Source organism: Rhea americana, unplaced genomic scaffold, assembly GCF_003343005.1.
Source record: "Rhea americana isolate MKP2758 unplaced genomic scaffold, rheAme1 scaffold_237, whole genome shotgun sequence".
Taxonomy (NCBI): domain Eukaryota; kingdom Metazoa; phylum Chordata; class Aves; order Rheiformes; family Rheidae; genus Rhea; species Rhea americana.
This window is the reverse complement of record NW_028186354.1, coordinates 572,588-591,860: the sequence shown is the minus strand read 5'-3', so window position 1 is coordinate 591,860 and position 19,273 is coordinate 572,588. Positions and strand designations below refer to the sequence as shown.

At 37.5% G+C, this 19,273-nt stretch overlaps 1 protein-coding gene across 5 annotated transcripts in view; it reads left to right on the top strand.

Annotated features, from left to right (window-relative positions):
• Window positions 1–19,273, top strand: part of MAPK10 (mitogen-activated protein kinase 10) — a 90,636-nt gene that overhangs the window by 56,870 nt on the left and 14,493 nt on the right. For all 5 annotated transcript variants that reach the window (XM_085306324.1, XM_085306325.1, XM_085306323.1 and 2 more), the window contains 2 exons: window positions 4,834–5,016; window positions 8,161–8,285. In XM_085306324.1, coding sequence (XP_085162450.1) covers window positions 4,834–5,016; window positions 8,161–8,285 — 308 coding nt within the window. The remainder of the gene's footprint in view (window positions 1–4,833; window positions 5,017–8,160; window positions 8,286–19,273) is intronic.

Below are 19,273 nucleotides of genomic sequence, written 5' to 3'. Positions count from 1 at the left end.
GCATGGAAGGGGAATGATTGGTCTTGATGACTGGTTGACCATTAGATTTGCAACAGGAGATTTTTTTTCTCCTTTTTACAGGAAAAGAAACACAATGATAGTAATGTATTGCTATTTAAACAGCTTAATCAGGTTAAACAGCTGTGCATTCAGAGGTTTCTGATGATTATGGGTGAATGAACAGTCTTAACTGTACACGCATTGTGGTATGTTATTTGTATTACAGTAGAACTAGAACAGTCTACTGTAAACAATATCTCCTTATACAAAGCTTTACAGTTAAACATAATAAAATACAGTTCCTGACTCAAAATATCTGTGATCTGAATAGACAAAAGAGGAGAATTACTACCATTCTATGGYTAGCTAGCTTAAGCACAAAGACACTTAATTTTTAGTCTGATTTTTGTTTTTTAATCATGAGCTGTTTCTCTTATCAAAAACAGTCTTTGTGCAATTGTAGAAGAATTTTTAAGTATCTGCTAACTAAAAACATGAATTACTGCAAGTTTTCCCTTATAGTCAAGATCCATTTCCTCATTTTTTTGTGTATTTGCAGTGATTCAAATGATATCTGCGGTCTGACTAAAGGAATAAGAGGTGGTCCTTAGTTCACACTCGTGAAATCCTAATCACAAATAGCATCAAAAATCATGTTAAACATTCAACCTCTACTTGTAAACTGCATGACTTTAGATGACTTGACTGTTAAATCTGATTTTTTTTCTATATAAATATTTTGTTGGGCATTAAACATGCTATCGCTACCATTAGAAGGTTTTGTGCGTTTGTTTTAGGAAAATGCATATCTTAATCTGTAGTTTGATTCTGATTATTTTCCAAGTAAATAACCAAGCATTTAGAAAGAAAAGGAGGAAAAGTCCTTTATAGGCTATTACACTACAAAGGAAAAAAGTCTGGAAACTTTAGACAACCTGAGGCCTCATCCAAGAGAGCAATCGTCACTCAAAATAGATAAATTTTAGAACTATATTTTCTTAAAGACATTTCTTTGCTTTAACTTTATATGGCCATGTTAATTTTAGGAAAAATGCCACAGAGTTAGTGCCACTAACAAAATAATACAACTGGGTTACATCCTTTTTTTCCTTTTTAAGTCTTACAGAAATGTTTTCCTTACCTTTTTCTTTTTGGGTAAAGGACAGAGAGAGGAATAACTGAGGTGATTCAGATAGCTTTTAAGTAGACATCTCAACATCTTCCGAAGTTTTGGTTTGCAATTCTTTCCAACTTCCAGGCTTTCCAGTATTTATTTAGCTTAAGGCAGAGGGGATGTCTTCTATTGCTAGAAGTTTTTCTTCTTTAAGTATTTTCACTCAAATACAAGTTAATCTTTTCTGGGAAATTCCTGATTATGTCGGTTATAGCAGCGTGGCCTGGTACTACAGTGTTTTCAGTTGGTGTATGACACACAGGCACAATCACCCACTGGCTGATGTATTCTGTCTTAGTTTTTGATTCACTTTGTGGACATTAGAACTGCTTTATATTAAAGCTTGTATTCTGCAAAATTGATGAAGTTAATTTTGACCAGCTAGAGAAAACTTTCTCTTTGCTCCAGTAAGTAGACATGAGAATCTTTTCAGAGCTAGGTTTCTTGTTCTTATACCGTGGCAGAATGTGATCTCTCATCATCACGTTCACCATAGATGCATTAGAGCCAGTAACTGTGTCCAACATAACAGTGAAATGGAGCCTGACCAGTATTCAACAAGAATGTTATTGCATGTTTGCATATATGGGACCTCAGAGTATTATCATGTGCTAGTAAGGTCAAAGTAAGTGGACAAACAGTACTAGAAAGAAAATGCAAGCGTTCATCTGACAGAAAAATTGTGTGTCTGCACCTGCCCTGGGTGAAACAGGGTACAGTTTTGCTATTACAAAATTAAGGACAGGCTCTCAGTCCCCAATCATGTCAATTTTTTAAATATAAAAAAGCAAATAAACAAATGTTATTTTAGGGACTTTGGCAGTATTTGAACAATATTAGTCAGAAGTAATGTGGAAATGAAGAGCAATTACCCATACGGATCACTCAGTCGGTGACATAAACAAAGAAAAACAACTCATGAAGTTGTGACAAAAACTTAGGCATGAGCTGGGGCCGCAAGCTCAAACTCTGCCCACGTGCAGGTCAAGGCTAGTTAAAGAGTGGAGACGGTAGCTCTGCCAGCTTTCCGGGCTTCAGCTGTCTTCTCTGCGCTGATGACTCCTGAAGCTTTTTCCAGCTCTTACAATGTTAGTCACGTGCGGTAGCCTGCTTGTCTCTTACTGAGTGCCTTTCTGGCAGCTTCGGTGGAACGTGCGCAGGAGATGCAGGCCCGTTGTCAGAGGAGTCTCTCCTTCTCCCACTCCCTGTCACTGTCAACACTGGTTCCCATCACGTAGGCCTTGTTTTGGCATGATGTTTTACTCTGGTCCCTTTCCACACACATCCAGAGCATCTTACTACATTTTCCCTCTCAACATATCCAAGGCCCACTGCATTCTTTTATTCCTAAAGGCATCTCTCTCTTTCAAACCCTCAGTAAGAGCTTGAGAGATTGCTAAGCTGCTTTGCAGAGACACTGACCTCCTTGGGCTTCTGTGTGTTACCAGTACAAACGTAAGGTTTTGGCATCCACTTTGAAGCAGGTCATGTATTTGCCCTTCCCTTTTTTTATCAAATGGGCCTCATTCAGACTGCTCAGTTACTGCCTCCCGCTGTGGTTTCATGGCTTTCTCACCCATTTACATGACGCAACTGGCAAAAGCACCCCCATTTCTGTGTGTCTAATTCTCTGCAAAAAATTTACACAGTCCCTCAGAATTCACACAGTCGCTTGGAAAGGTCTGCTTCTGAAATAGGCAAGCCAGTGTAAAATACAGATTTTAATTTTAAATGTTGAAACATTATTTTCTGTTAAAATACTTTCTGAAATATTTGGCCTACTTTTTGAGCATGTATAGCCTTTACTGACATTTCTCTTGATACAGTTCTTCAGTTTTCTGTTAAGGAAAAGGTATTTTCCATGGACAGTACAGGATACATTTGGCTTACAGAGTAGAGCTTTTGTTTCACACAAATCTTTTATTCAGTTTAAAAAATCAAAGTTATTCAGAAATTCTTTACGGACTACCATTGTTTTTACCAACTTTTTCCTTYGAAATTAAAACAATTCAAAATATTGTTTCAGGAATTTTCAAAACTTGTTTAAATCATTCAGTTTTCATTCCTTTAAGTATTTTTATTATTAAAGGTGTAATTCCTAGAGGAATGTTCTGATTTTGGTCAAATAAAAAAATTCAGGTGACCCCAAGGTAAGTCTCTTTTGAACTTTCAAGTTATGTGAAAATATTCAATTTCCATTCTTCACAATTAGAACTTTTTTTGAAGTTCTGAAACTGCTACCACAGCAAAAATCTGATTTTTGCCCAGTTTCATTAATTTGTTTCTTGTTATCTTCCTGCTGTCCTGATTTCTGTCCTAAATCTTGAGAACCTGGCTTTTGTATTTGGGAAACTCCTGCACAGATAAGACACTCATGGCAATAATAATTAAGAAGAAGAATAAAAAAGCCATTTTTTGTGCTGAAATGCTCTGAATGTTTGTCTTTTTCTAACTTGTCATTTGCGTTACAATCTTATGAAATGCTATTCACTGTGTTTCTTAGTATATATGAACCCATGGCTGTGTGTGCTTTTCTTTTTTTCTTTTTCTTTTTTTTTTTTTTTTTAATTTTTTTTTTTTTTTTTTTTTAATGTTGTCTTCAGATTTGTAGCATTGTGAATTAGGGAGTGTAAGCGATGATACTGATTTTATGGTTTTTTTTTTTTTTTTTAATGTTGTCTTCAGATTTGTAGCATTGTGAATTAGGGAGTGTAAGCGATGATACTGATTTTATGGTTATTTGCTTAATCTAATCTATTCTTTTTATTGGTACAGTAAGGCTTGTTCTGAATATGGCTGGAAGACCTACATATCATCTGTCAGATATGTAATTGTTATCTCAAGGAAAGCTAGAAAAGAACAGCTCAGTACAAATTGCCTGTAATACAATCTCTTTTTAAGCGTGAAAGCCTGTTTCTTGTTTGTCAGTCACAGTTTTGCAGTATAGCCATATTTGCAGATAAACAGAAATATCTGTCTATACCTGAGGCATCATTTGCCTATCGAAAATGAGTCACAGGAAATGATGGATACATAAGGAAATGCAGTGCATGCTTACAAAGATTTTCACGAATAGCTTGTGGGAGGTTGTTGATTTTGTTGTTTTAGGAGAATTAGCACCAATTAGTTATTGACGAGATTAAAGATACAAGCATAAAGCAGGTGACTTAAAGGTGATAACTATCCCATGTAGAACTCTTTTCTCATCATTTTAGCCTGCTGAGTCTCACTTTAAATAGACTGAACAGACAAGACTTACGAACACATCATTCTGCTTTGCTATGCCCATATAGCCTAGATGACATAGAGAGAATTACAGGGTTGTGAAGGAAGGCAGCACAAGCCATTGGACTACAAACTGAAATAAAAATGATAACAACTGTCATTGACCCAGACAGAAAAGTTTGTATTCTTTCATGTTGGTTGTTGCTACTGCTGGATTTATACAGTACTTGCAAGTAAGTCTAGAAATCAGAGAGGTTTTTTCCCTTTACAGCTTGTAGGACTTCGAGGCATAATGATGAACAAAGATAGTGACTGCCAAGATTTTAGAAAGGGAATCATACACCTCTGAGGATTCCTAGAAAACAGTCTAACAGAAATGTCGGGAAACTGCACTGGGTTTTGGATTTTTTTTTTCCTTAACTACTTACATTCAGATATTGACCAGTGGAATAAGGTTATAGAGCAGCTGGGAACACCCTGTCCAGAATTTATGAAGAAACTACAGCCAACAGTACGGAACTACGTTGAGAACAGACCCAAGTATGCTGGCCTCACTTTCCCCAAACTATTTCCAGACTCTCTCTTCCCAGCTGATTCAGAACACAACAAACTCAAAGGTATGTCTAACAAAAGGACATGGTTTACATATGACTACTACAGTGCAATGGAGGTTTTTCGGATTTTCTTCTGTCTAGTTGCTTCCTCGTTTAATACCATTAGTTTCAGAGACCTCACTGTGATTGGTTAGTGTTCAGACAATGAAACAAAAAACCAAAACTTTGAAAGAGATGTTTAGGGCTTGGGAAGATGCAAGGAGGTCACAGCTTTGATAYTGGCAAAGCTAGAATCCCATCAGGCTTTTACTAGAGGCTATGTTCACTTTAATAAGAGAAAAATAAAAGAGGAAAAGAGTCATATTTTTAACGAGCAGATGTCCTTATGAAAATGACTGTGGGTACTCTTTCTATCAAGGTTAGATACAGTGGCTGCGAAGACCAAATGAGTCAACAGCCAATGACTGCATGGGTTTTATTAGGCTGAGAGTATGCCTTCAAAAGAGACTTTTGGAGAACCTGGTGCTTGGGCAGCCAAGGGAACATGTTATCACAGATTCCTGTGTCAAGCTTTTGTGGTGTTCATTGTGGTATGTGTGTACCAGGAGGAACTGTGGTGTTCTGTAATTCTCTTTCTTAAACTTGTTGAAACCCAAAGGAACACCAGAACTTCGATTTGAAGGTCTCAACACTCTAATGTTCCTAGTGGGAAAAAATAACAGATCAGCCAGATGCCTGCTGAGTAGAAAATAGAAAGGTATCAACACCATCAGCCAAAAYGGTCTTGATGTAGCTAGAGTTTAGTGTCTATCATGGATGGACCTGTTCTTTTGAAAAATGTTGTAGCTCAATTCTGATATGTGAAGCATAATTATAGTGAGACTAGATATACCGCTCTACAATATATAGTATGACATGTATTGCAATGATTTTATCATATATTGAAGCTATGATTAACTTGAACAAGACACTGACCTTCAATTGGAAACAGTGATTAATGTGTGTGTGTTTAGTATAGAAAGGATTTCTAATCACAGCTCTGGAACCTCTACAAACTTACACTCCGTATCAGTTTTGCACCACATGAGTAATTTGGATTGCCTATTAGGGTGACATGCAGTGTTTTCAATTGCTTGCAATTTGCATGTCATTGTATTACCCAGAATACGCTTTCAGCTAGCAGCTGTTTCATAGCAAGGCTGCTGTCTGAGCTCTGGGAGCAAAGTGAAAGGTCTGAGCAAATCCTTTTTGATACAAAACTAACTAATGGAATTTCATTGGATTTGGAACTAATGAATAGGAATGATAGTCAAACTGTGTTGTTGTTCTTGGATACAGAAAGCATGCACATTTGAGCACACTGAATACCAGTTTTTAAGATACAGTCACAGAACAAGAAACTATATTAAAAAATCTGCTGTTCAATCATTACATGCTCCCTTCCTTCCTACTTTAATATTTTAATAAATAATGTTAACAGTTTGCTTTGATGCTACTTTTACTTGCCTATGTCTGATATCTAATAATATTTTCGCACTTAATACCATTTATCTTCTATCTGTTATTTTCTATCATGCTCACTATTGTGTGAGGCTGAATGAATTACTCTAGCCACAGAGGAGCTTAGATACTGCATTGGCAGTAATATTACAGATTTGTTATATATATATATATATATATATATATATATATATGTATACACACACACACACACACACACATATATATATATATATTTTACCTGGGTTTAAATCCTACTACATTTGTTACAAACTCTTGACAGTAAAATATAATTCAGGTAATGAAAGGATCAGTTTGTCTGATTAGCACAATGGGTTATATTATCAGGTAGAATATATCAATGCTATATTTTAGAACTCAAAGTATATATAGGGCGGTGCATTTTTGTAGTGGCAGATAGTGTATCCCATTGATTTCAACTTCATAATGTGAGACAACCAGGACATAGGCCGTTCTATGGCATATTTTACATGTGATTGAGTTAGAGATACACCAAAGAAAGAGAGAGTTCTACGCCATCATGGCTGGTTTGCTTCCAGTACCTGACCCACATACCCTGGGTATGCCTGCATTTCAGCCTGCAACGTAGAAGTTGCCAAGGAGTTTAGAAAGTAATCTACCATCTTCTAGATGCTATATCATGAGGAATACTGTTACATTAGCCCTGTAGTCTGCTATACAGAGGTCTATTTTCAAAGATCTTTAAAATCTCTCTTGAACTGAGAGAATGCTTTGCAGCATACTTGTTCAATGTTGCCTATAACATTCTCGATGATTTGACAGACCTCCAAAGTTTTATCCTTAGAGTTTGAGATGTTTTTCTAGGGGAGGCTAGATGTGTATCTTTCCATCCTAAATAGATCTTGGAGTGGAGCAGGGATCTGAAGCTCAGTTTAGCTGGGGTTGCTTGGGAGTGAGCAGCCAACAGCTGAGAATTCAGCATGCTTGGTACCCAAGGGGAACTCCTGTTCCTTGTTTAGGCGGCACATATGTTTTCTCTTACTGCCAATGTAAGTGACATAGTTGGCAGTGAGGAGGAGGACATTGTACTATGTGTTGATCCTAGACATGCTTGCTTCTAATGGGCTGCCCTAAGGAATGCCTCACTGGGAGCCAGGTGAAAAATTTAAAAACAGTGAAAATATTATATATTGCAAAACCATTTGTTATGTTTTACATTTAAATAACCTAGATGTGACATTGGCTTCCACAGTTGTTTTTTTGAGGTTGGAACATACAGAAAAACTGGTTCATTTTCTAAGCCACCTTAAGAAGACCTATAAGTTTGAGGTTTTGATTAAGAAGTGCAATGATTTTAGACTTCATTATGATAGCTTTTGTTTTCTGATTCTTAAGCATATCTTCCTTGTGCKTGTTATTCATCCCTGTATGTACAATCTGCATACAACATGTAAAATATCTTTGAAGCCTTTTGGGGGACTTAAAGTAGGCAACTCTGATGTTGCCTCCCTTTCCAATGAATCCAACATAAAATAATTACTGAAGAACACTTGCTATAACAAGCAGGGGCAGTAGTATATACAAACAAAGCCCAAGGAAAGGGAATAGATTACCTTTCCTTCTGATCTCTTAAAGGATTTTGTTAATTATTATTTTCTTACTCCTCCTCTGGAGGTAGTGATTTTCTGTACTAATACTGTGTTTTTTCTGATTTCATTGCTCTAGCCAGCCAAGCCAGGGATCTTTTATCGAAGATGCTAGTCATTGATCCGGCCAAGCGAATATCAGTAGATGAAGCCTTGCAGCATCCATATATTAATGTCTGGTACGACCCAGCGGAAGTGGAGGCGGTAAGTGAGACATGACTCTTTAGACTGTAAAATGCAGATATGATTCATAGATTCCTACCGTTTACAGCAGCTGGATACCAAGTATGGCATAAGGAAACAATGTTATGATCGTGGTGATCTTTGGATTCATGCAAAACTGGGTCTGTAGGGACATAAAGATGTATCTTTTTGTTAGCTTAACTGGCAATAGATGGAAAAAGCAGAAGCATTTTCAAGCACATTAAGCCATTATTTGCTCTCTTCTAGATGACATGCCAGTGACATGGAGAAAAGCTTTAGAATCCAGTAGCTTACCTGGTTTTGCACCTATGTAAGGCAGTCTGACAAAAGATATTTTCTTTTTCTGTAAACCTGTCCTTGTGAAAAACAGCAAACGTAATTTCCCATGTTTATGTTGTAGAATATATGTGGAGAGGAAGAGAGTCAAACAAAACAATATAAAATCCTGACCTCTAGACTCAAGAATATCTTAGTAGAACATAAATTCTCCTTAAAATGAGGCAGGGACTAACATGTTTTCTGGACCGTGCTTCAGTGCTCCATTTCACCTAGACTGTGTGTGAAAGGAAATGGATTTTTTTCTTATCATCCTGTTATGCTTTGAGGACCTACGCATATACCCTGATGAGGCAAGGATTGGTTGATGATATCAGGAATTAATGCAATCTATAGATAGGGGATATTGGACTAAATGATCTCCAAAGGTCCCTTCCAGCTGTTCAGTGATTCTGTGTTCTTCAGGGACATGGTGCAATATGTGTAGGTATATACATTTAGATGTTCCCCATAATAATAAAAAAATAATAAAAAGCTGATGTAATAGTGAAATTAAAAATTTGTTTTGGATGATTTTTCTCTTAGTGAAAGAGCATAACCTGCAATTAGCCTGAAAAATGATCTTTGTCCAGTCACTCAGAAAATACTTTATTCCTTCCTATCCTTCTCTTCCCCCAGGGTAGGGAGAGAGAAAGGAAAACAGAATCAGACCAGCCCTGAAAGATGAGGAATCTTATACTCTGTTATATCTTTTCCCACTCTTCTGCATTTTAATTCTTATTCCACTCATGGCAATGCTGAGTAAAGACCATTCCTGCTGACATGTGCTAAAAAGCTTAGAAGTCAAGACACACRTATAGTTAGTAGCTTGCTGGTGTTTTTTTCTCCCCCCCCCCCCTTTTTTTTTTTTTACCATGGAATTAGTGCTGTGTGGTTTCAGGAACTTACAGTGACTGTAAGTAGTTCTTCTAAAGTACTGCATGTCAAGGTGGTTTGTGTTGTTTTTAGCTTCTCTTGACTAGTACATCAAAAAAAAAAAATGTGGACAAATTTTGGGAGTGGAAAAGTGTTTTGGGTCTTTTTAGGAAAGAAGGGCAGAAAAAATACAAGCATTAGGAAAAAAATAGTCAGTGTATGAAAATAGCTCAGTTTTTCAACAGGTTTAGAAATCTTACCTCACACAGTAGGAAGGTAAGGCCCTGAACTTTGCAAAATTAAATCACTACTATTTAGAGACGTGCTCCAATTCAACGTATGTCCTATTCTTAAAAGAGAAGCAAACTAAATGCACAAAAACCCATAAAATGTCAATTGCATAGGCTTTTTGGAGTATATGTTACTTGAGAGTACTTCATGGGGTTTGAATCTTCTGTCTAGAGAGCCTTTCATTTCTATGTCCTCTTTTGTTTCCTTTAAAAAAGCTTATTTATCAACCTGAAACGTAAACATATGATATGTTGCTGTAATCCGTGACATGGGATTGTTTACTCCCAGACATGCTTATTTCAGTTCCACTTGCCTCTTACAAGTAGTATACCATTGTCAGAAATTTTTGTTATCTTTTTGTATTTCCATGTATTTCTTAATTCTAATGAACTTCTCTGATTTGAGAACTCAGACAAATCTTGTTTCATTTTCAGGTGCTTGGTCTTAATACCTTCTTCTGTCTTCACCTTCCTATCTGAGCAACACCATCCAGTTCAGGGCCACTTATTCCATGGTGTTGCTTCAGGAACTTGAAAAAGAAATATTTTGGAAAGCTTATGAGCCAGGGTCTTTTTCCAGCACAGTCTAATTCTTCTCTCCCTAGTTTTTATTTGGACTTGGTCTCGGGGGTCTTATTCTCTTTCCTAGTTGCATATTTACTGTGCTAATTTGCTTTGATTTAAGAACACCTTTGATCATTGTTGCAAACACAAAGAGCAACCATAGCAAATGGAAAACATGACAGTGACCGTTGAACTAATGCTGCTTCAGTCACATTGACCATATTTGACCTGCATTTTTATGTATTGTAAAAAAGCTATGTTAAAATTTTTGCCATGTTTGCATTAGTCTACTTTAATTCTTAATCTTTGCTTCCATGAGTGTGCTCTTGCAATTTTATCCCATCATTTTATCCTTCAATATCAAACATATTGGAAGTTGGTGATTATTACATAAAATCTACGTTGAGTTATAGTTGAGGTTATTAAATGCACAAGGAAATGGGATGTGCTGATGTTGAATGTGGATCTTTTCATATCAGAATTATTACGAAGCAAATTCTGATACCTGTTTAACTTGAAAAAATTCAACATTATTTTAGAGAAGCTTGCAGAAATCTCTACTGCTTTTCCACATCTCTTTGCGCAGGAATATAAGTTGTAAATTATACTGGGTCACACTCTCTTGACAGTCACTCTGTATTTTCTGGTACAGAGTAAGGGCTGGCTGCCTTAGGAATGTCCTTAGTTCTGTATCTAATCCTGGATGAAGTCAAACAAAGGAAGATAGAAGCCCTGCTAAGAGTCACTTAGTAAATGGCTCATATTTCTTCCTATATACTTATCATAAATGCATGGATGAGAAATAGAAATGGACTGGAAAAATGAGCCTGAGCTCATCGTCTTCTTTGGGAAACTATCCTTGAGTTTGTCACAYTGCTTCCATCCCTTTTCATCTGTTCTCCTAAACAGGAGATATTTGGGTCCTGATCTGGCTCTTTACTGTGCAGTTCAGAGCTTAATTTTAGCAACTGAGATGAAGTGATACACCACAACTGAACACTGAGATGTTCTGCAGAAGTCTCTGTTTAGATCTGCTTTGCCTGTGAATTTAACCATGGAGAGCCACTTCTGGTACAGAACAAGAAGAGAATATGGTACAGAGTATATGTGAATGTAATGATTTGCCCAATTTTCATATGTATGTTCTAGTTAATGCTTCAGATTCAGGCRGGGGTTCGATTTCTGTCATAATGAAGTTGCACTTTTAAGCAAGAAAATCTTTTCAAACGTGTCCAGAATTACAGCTGATGTTGAGCCCAGTATTCTTGTGCTCTTAAACTGACAGAGATCAATGGTACATTTATGGCTCAAGAAACCTAGGTTCAATTTGTGATTGTACCATAGAGTCCCCACAGGATCTAAAGCAAAATACATCCTTTGTCTAGATCATTGTTATAAAACAAGAATAATAATTATTCCTTTTCCCCACCAGTGGAATGGGCTGGAATCTAATGAGCCCAGTAAAGCTCTGAAATGCCCACAGTAATTAGTTTCTAATTTACTGAAGTATTCATCTCTGATCTGCTCCTCTTATCACCACCTCTTATACCTGTACAAACTTGGTGCCACATGCTATCAAATCACATTTCACTCATTTTCACTGTTGCCACATTTCATTACTCAGGAAATGACTACAGAAGGTGCAGAGCAGTGGAAAACCAAACTGTCATTGCTGGCATAGTACCTCAAAGAACAGAGAACGTCCTGTGAGGAAGGAGTAGCACCTTTAAATGTTCAGCAGTAAAATGGCTGGTATTGTCCCAGTTTTTGTAGTTTACATCTTTGTCTGAATTAAATCTTTTTAGGTAGACTTTGTTCTCTTCACCCACCTTGTTCTTGGCACAGTTGTTGTATAGTTAAAATCAGCCTGAACCGCTTTCTCCATCTGTCTTAGCTTCCGCGTTTTCTCCTCCAAAACATACTGTTACTTGTCCGTAACATCCTACAGAATCGTACTAATAGCTTAGCCATAAATACTTCAATAGTGAACTGCTACTGAATTGATGAGATGCTATTCCCTCTGTGGTATGGAGATCCTTCTCTTTGGATCGCTGCAGGTTCTGAAAAAGAGAAAGATCCAGGCTGTGTGCAGTGTAAYCTAAATAGGAGAACATGAGATGAATAAATATTCATTGTATTGTGTCAAAGTCCTAGAAATTACAGAAGGAGCTTGGCTTCACTTAACACTCCTTATTTGTCAGATCTCATTTTCAGAGAGGAGGTTAAACTGGAGGCCCTTCTTTTCACTACTAACAGTTTACTAAATTCTGTATTTCCATCTGTTCATACTGACATGCCTTCAGTGCCTAGCTGTGAATCATTTACTAATTATTTTCTGGAGAAAGCTTATCTCAGTTGGATTTTGTTTGCTTCTTGAGTCTGCTGTTGAAGTGCATGCCATGCCTGTTTATCATCTGCGTTGTCTTGCTGGAAGAAGTTTCTCAAAAATATTCAACTTACTGAAAAGTAAGTTTCATTTGTGCTGAGTACCATGCATGTTCTAACTTGCTGTTCCTGGCTGAACACTTGACATCAAATGGGCTGTTGGTTCTTTACAAGGCAGCAAGGTTTCTGTAGGTGATAAACTTCTTTGGTGCTAACATGAATGATTTAGTGTTTCAAGCATGAAGTAACTTGTTATGTCTTGGTTAAAGCTGTGTCAGAGGGCACAACAGTCTGTCCATCCATGTCTGCACGTAATGTAATGTCCAAAATACTTCTTGGAGTATCTTGTGCAGCTTTAACACTGCACAGAAATTAGATGCCTTAAATTATTATAGTTTTGTGCACTAGTTTATATTCTGGCATAAGCTTCAGGCTATATTTTGTTCTGTTTCCCTTCTATTTCTGTGTTACTTTTTGTCACAGTTTTGCATTATTAGGATATAGGATAATATATTAGAATTGAATCACTGTCACAAGAGTCTTTCCATTTTCTTACATAAATACTTAATTTGTTGCAATTCCAAGAGGAGATTCAGGATCTAATTCAGTAAACATTTCCTAGCACTATGCTTAATGCCTGTCATGGGCAATGTGAAAATGACTGTCTTCTGTATTTTTGTTAGACCTTGCAAACCCTGGAAGAGTGGAGGCAAGAGTTAGTATTCATCTTAAAAATGTCCAAACAAACTAATTATTTGAGAGCTACTTTTGCTAATTCATTTAATTATCTAGCTCTCATGAATTTGTCTATACTGATCTAGAATGCAGAAGTAACGATAGGGTGCATCAGTTGTATGGAGAAATATTACTTGAATGAGATGGAAAAAACTAGACAGGATTTCCTGGCGCATTAATGCCATTAAAAAAAGAAAAAAAAAAAAAGGCATGATTCTCAATATGCAGAAGAGATGGCAGACTAATTATTGCAGATTGCATACATCTTAAATTTCCCATTCCAATTTGATTGCAACAACTCATTTTTTGCTGTCTTGGAAAACTGTTTTATTGATGTTGATGTGTGCTGTGAAACAACTGCACTGACTTATTTCATCAGTAGATCTTGTGCAGTGAATCCAAATCAGTAGATGAAGTGGGTCAAATTCGTGAGTCTAGCCCGTTGAATTTTGGAGGGTAGAAGCGGTATTTAACTCTCCCATTGCACCTCAATTCTGCAGATGAACCCTGTTTCTAAGTATGACCCAAAATACAACTGTAGCTCAAAACATTGTTGGAATAGTGTGATGAAATTTCCATACTACTAGTCTGGGTCCGTTTTGTCCACAAACTATGACACAGTTTGTGAAGCTTATGAAAATGCCTTATGCAAAAAGTAAATATGTATGCTGGTCACTCACTTTCACTGAATGCAGTTAAGAGTTAGTCCCGGGGTGGTCTCAGGTTTTTGTGACTACATATCTTAGCTGTGTTTGGGAGACAGCTTTTATAAACAAAAAGGACAAAAAGCAAATGGAAGACTACGGTCTAAAAGAGTTTATTCAAACCAGTTAGCCCCTTTCTCTTTGTGAATTATTCATGAGCACATTCAGAATCTGTGTCCATTACTGGAATCAGCTGACAAATGGTTTATGCAAACATGTAACAGCCTAAGGATTTCGTACAAACTATTGGAGAGTGTGCTGTTACAGACTTTGTAGTCTCAGTATGTGATATGTTACCTAATTTTACTTGTGCTCCCTAACATGGAAGATTTCCAGGCTGAGGAAGAGTTTCTATACATGAATAGAAATGATGCTTTCTCTTTTTCTAACAATCCTGCAAACTTGCATAATAGTAAAGTGATTGAAAGAGAGCGAGAAGATGTGTAGCACAGTAGCCAATGTTATTCAGACTAAGGTATTTTACAGCATTTATTCAATTCTTCTCTGTCTCTTAAAGATATTCTCTCATTATTAGGAGACTGGGCTATTCTAATCCTCTGCTGTTTCAGTTATCTGATAAACCAGATAATTAATCTTTCATTTGTCCTCTCTGATTATTTAGTTTTGCTCTTATTTTTCATTCTCTTTGCTTGCTCTACAATTAAATTCAGGAGTGCCATTTTTAATGTATTGACCTTTAAAAAATTCACATGTTTAAAATATTTCTGAAGCATTTGTCCCCTGTCATCTTTAACCCAGCATGATCTTTTGTTAAATAGGTTTTAGTTGGGCATTTGTATTCTACATGACACTAGAAAAAGTGTAATTATTCATTCTATCTTACCACTTTACAATTGCTTGGTTACTGCTTTTTACAAACATGCTGTTTTGAGGCCTGTGAATTTTTTTTACAGTTACATTCAGCAAGTCTCCTGTTGTGTCAAAATCTGTCTTCTGTCATGGGTATCATCCAAAGTGCATAGATTTCTTTTTTCCCCTGTCTGAGGACAAAGCTTTAAAAACAAATTTAAGTAAAGCATGTTCATCTCTGACTCATTAAAAGCTCAGCACTTTTCATTCTCTGTTGACTGGGTTGTGACCTGAACTCAATAATATCACACTATGTGTAATGAACAGGAGGTTAGAACTTGTCTCTCAAGCAGAAGGATTGGGAGCACTTCACAGAAGCTTAATAGGTGCTAAAATGTTCTTTATCTTTTCCTGTTGTCCTTTACACAAGCCGTGTATCTGGCTCTTAGATTTCAGACAATGCTTTGTTACTTCCTAGGAAAGGCTGAACAAAAGCTGAAAAACAGGTTTACATTCAGTCTTTTCATGTTAGAGACTTACTAGACAATAACAGTGTTTTTTTGCTTTGCCTTCTACCAAGCTGGCCCTCCCTATTCCTAGACGGGGACGTCACCCCGCTAGGTTGCATCTTCACTAGATTTGCCTCCCTTTCATGGGGTGGATGCCAGAGAGCAAAATGTGAGCCTTAACTGTGTCCTGGAAAGTGGGGAGGCAAGGATGCGGTGGAGAGAGGAGTGGGAGAGGGGATGCACTAGCAAAGAAGTATATTCTGCCACTTCCTTGGGGAAAGATTGCCAAGGACTGTCTCCTGCCTTAGATTATCCTTAAGAGTTTGCCCCTTGACAGACTTCCATGGCATCCCCAAGTCTGTACCGTGCAGCTCGGCCCTTCCACAGACTTCTATGGCAATGTGTAGGCCAGAGAACTGGGCAACAGAGTGTTGGGAAAGCGAGTAATGGAGACCACGCCTTCAATCACTTCTGTCGTGCTTAATCTCCCAGTGTTTTTTTTAATTATCCTCCTGGGACTTACAGTCCTGCGCTGTATTGCATCTGCTCCCATTTACTGCACTATTTCTCTTTTCTAGCATTTGATCAGCACTTTTTCCATAGAATGAGGACTTTCATCATGTGACTAGAGGGTTTTTTAGTTACTGAGGTTTTCTTAAAGTGTTATATAGCTTTCTTGATTGTTGRGAACCCCTGCAATTGTTAAAACTTCTCCATGGCCACAGTGTTTGTGAGCTGTGAAAGCAGGAATAAGAACCAGATAATGCCCTGATGGTTTGACAGAATAGGCCACATGTAGCAGGGKTTAGTCAGCATCCCCAAACTGGGAGCCTACTTTTGAGTTTCTTATCAACACTTGGAGGGCAGTCTTGCAAGTGTTGAATGAGTAGAATGCACTTTGCCAAAACAAACTAAAACAAAACAGAAAAACTCCAGCCAACTTTACCTTCTTGAACATACTAGTAGAGTTGGTAATAATTGTTCTACAGTAGAATTGCTGCCTGTCCTGTTCTTCACAAGAGAGATTTGAGTCATAAATGGAGGGTGATAATTTGGAAATTGGAGTATTAACATTGGACTTAAAATACAGATGCAAAAAATTTTAATAACCCCCAAGCTTTTTCTCTGATCCTGGCAAGTCTGTAAGACTAGGATTCATTTCACTTAATTTTAGCAGCCCAAAAGGTTAGCATTTCTTTGAAGCTGGTAATCTAATCTCCCTCCAGAGTGAGTAGAAAGAGAGACACACCTCCAAAGGGCAGTTCTTACTGTGGGCTCACCTACTTTATCTTGGGATGGTTAATTGTATTTTTTTTTTAGGTGTAGTTTTCCATAGATCATTGATGGATCATAGGTAAGTAGTTTAGACTGGACCTGCCTCTCATAGTGCATAATATTAGGCAGGATTCCTCCCACTATCAACAACTATCCAGTAGAGAAAGCACTGAAGTTGGAAGGATAGAAAGGTAATAAAAAATATGGTGTTTTCAAGTATTGTAGCAATGGAGGAGGATTTAGTTAATTTAAATATCTAGTTAGATTGCTCCCTCTCCCCAGTAAATCACTGCATCAGAAGCAGCTAAGCGTCTACAGTGTGATATTTGTTTGGCTCGGAGGGCTAGGAGGAAAGGTTACTGAAAGCACTTAATGTGACAGGGGGAATTTCCAAGTGAGCTGCTGCAATATCGTGAGGTGTCAGTGTATGTTGGAGCCAAGAGGGAGAGCACTGAAGACAGTTTAGAGAGGAAGCAGAGAATTTGGGTCAAAGTTTAGCTTAGAGGTAACGACCCTCTACATCTGCCCAGATTTACAGCGTTATGTGTGAGGAACAGATAAAATATCTCTGTCTGGTTAAAAGCACACTACAGTGACAGCTGCCATCCATTTTTATAAGTCGGTTAAAAGTTTATGGTCCCTCACAGGCTATATGGTGGCGATAAAATTATGACATCTTGTTCTAATGGCCAGAGACTGTAACGTGAATGGGAAATGGTAGGAATGCAGCACCCTTTTTCCCCCTGACCTGTACAACAAGATTAAACACTTCTGATCTGGCTTGAATGCCAATTTACCATGCCCTGAAAATCAGAGGAAGAAAACATATGTGATTACATTTGGTACTTGCTATTCACTGACAGCATGAGGCCACACAGTATTCTAACTCTCTTATAGTCTTCTGTGTAAAAACCAACCACATCCAGAGCTCTCAATAGCTCTGAAACTATTATTATTATCACATTTAGAAACAGGCCTTGCACAATTTTTAAGCTCATCTGTGGAGTGAGTGGGTGAGTAGCCAGGCTAGATTTTGGATATGGAAGAAACATGGTAACCTAGTTAAATCCAAGTTCTTGTGGGCCCACCCAGATTGTCACAGTATCCTTGAGAAAAACATCATGGCCTCAGGCTCCGCCAAAAATAAATTACTGCTCTGAAATTCATTTTMATCAAGTTACTCACTGTTAGGGTGATTTCAGTACTTGATCAATTATAATTAAAACATGTATTTTTAAAATGTACAATCAAAACAAATCTCTAGAGATAACGTGTTTATGTGGAATTCCCAAGATTTTAGGAATTGTTGAAATCCATGGTCCATCTTTAGACTGAGTCCTGGAAACAATCAGCACGTGGTATTTCAGGGAGGTCTGGTAAAATTACCCAATAAATAGACATGGGATATGCTGGCCACTGTAACATACACCTTCCCCAGTAGTTCCCTTTCCCTAAATAAGTTCTGGGGTTATGCCCTGATTCAAAGATTAAAATTTTTTTTCAGTGTCCCAGCAATCCACAGGAAAAACAGTTATACTGACTTTCCCCGCCTATTCTCTTTCAGAGATACCAGTGCAGACAGGCAGATGTTAGAACGGTTTTAACACTAGTGTAGCAGTAAGGCATATGTTCCAGCCAAGGAGGTTAGATTTCAGCTTTTGTGTATGAAATGGCTTTTCAGAATATCAGTAAGTATTGCTTAAGTGGAGTTACTCAGCAAAGAGTTGTGACCAAACCAGCTCCCGTGTCAAACATCAGGCATGGTAGCCAAATAAATAAATAAATAAATAAAATCTGTTATCAAATCAGCTGTAACAGGTATAGGTAGGACGTCTAGTCATCCTGATGTGAGAGGCGGCAGCTGAACTCTTAATCGGAGCATTCAGTCCTTAATATCTCTTCTTCCAAAAGGAATCTAGACTTGGGACAGAACCTGGATGAGAGCTATTATTAGGCCTGATAAAGAACGTTCTTTGCCATGAACTTAAAGTGTAGTTCTGCATGAATATTTATTCATAGCCTTCTCTCAGTAACAATCCCGGAATAGAAGGTGCACAATCAATTCCCACCATTACTCTGCGCACCTATGTCCCAGACTCATAGTGTTTTGCAAGTATTTATAGCACTACCAAGTCCAACTTCTGTCTCTACACCKGTTCTATATTGTGGGGAGAACAGAGTTCAAAGAGGAGAAGGTATATTTCCTAAAATTATACAGGAAATCTACTGTAAAACGAGAATAGGAACACATAGCCCTTACTTCCTATATATTCATTCTTCATATATGTTCAGAGAAAGTGTCTCAGTTCCATTTCTAAGCAAATACTTACGTTTATTGTTCTCGTGTAATGATATTTACTTCACCTACGCAACAGCATTTGAACTATTATTATGAATAAATGAGACTCAGGATACCTTCTCTCCCTCAGACTGCTTTGTTCTTTTCTCACGATAGATATTTCTAACCTCTCTTGCCTCCTCATATAGACTACTTTGTTAAGTAGTCTCAATAGCTAATCTCAACT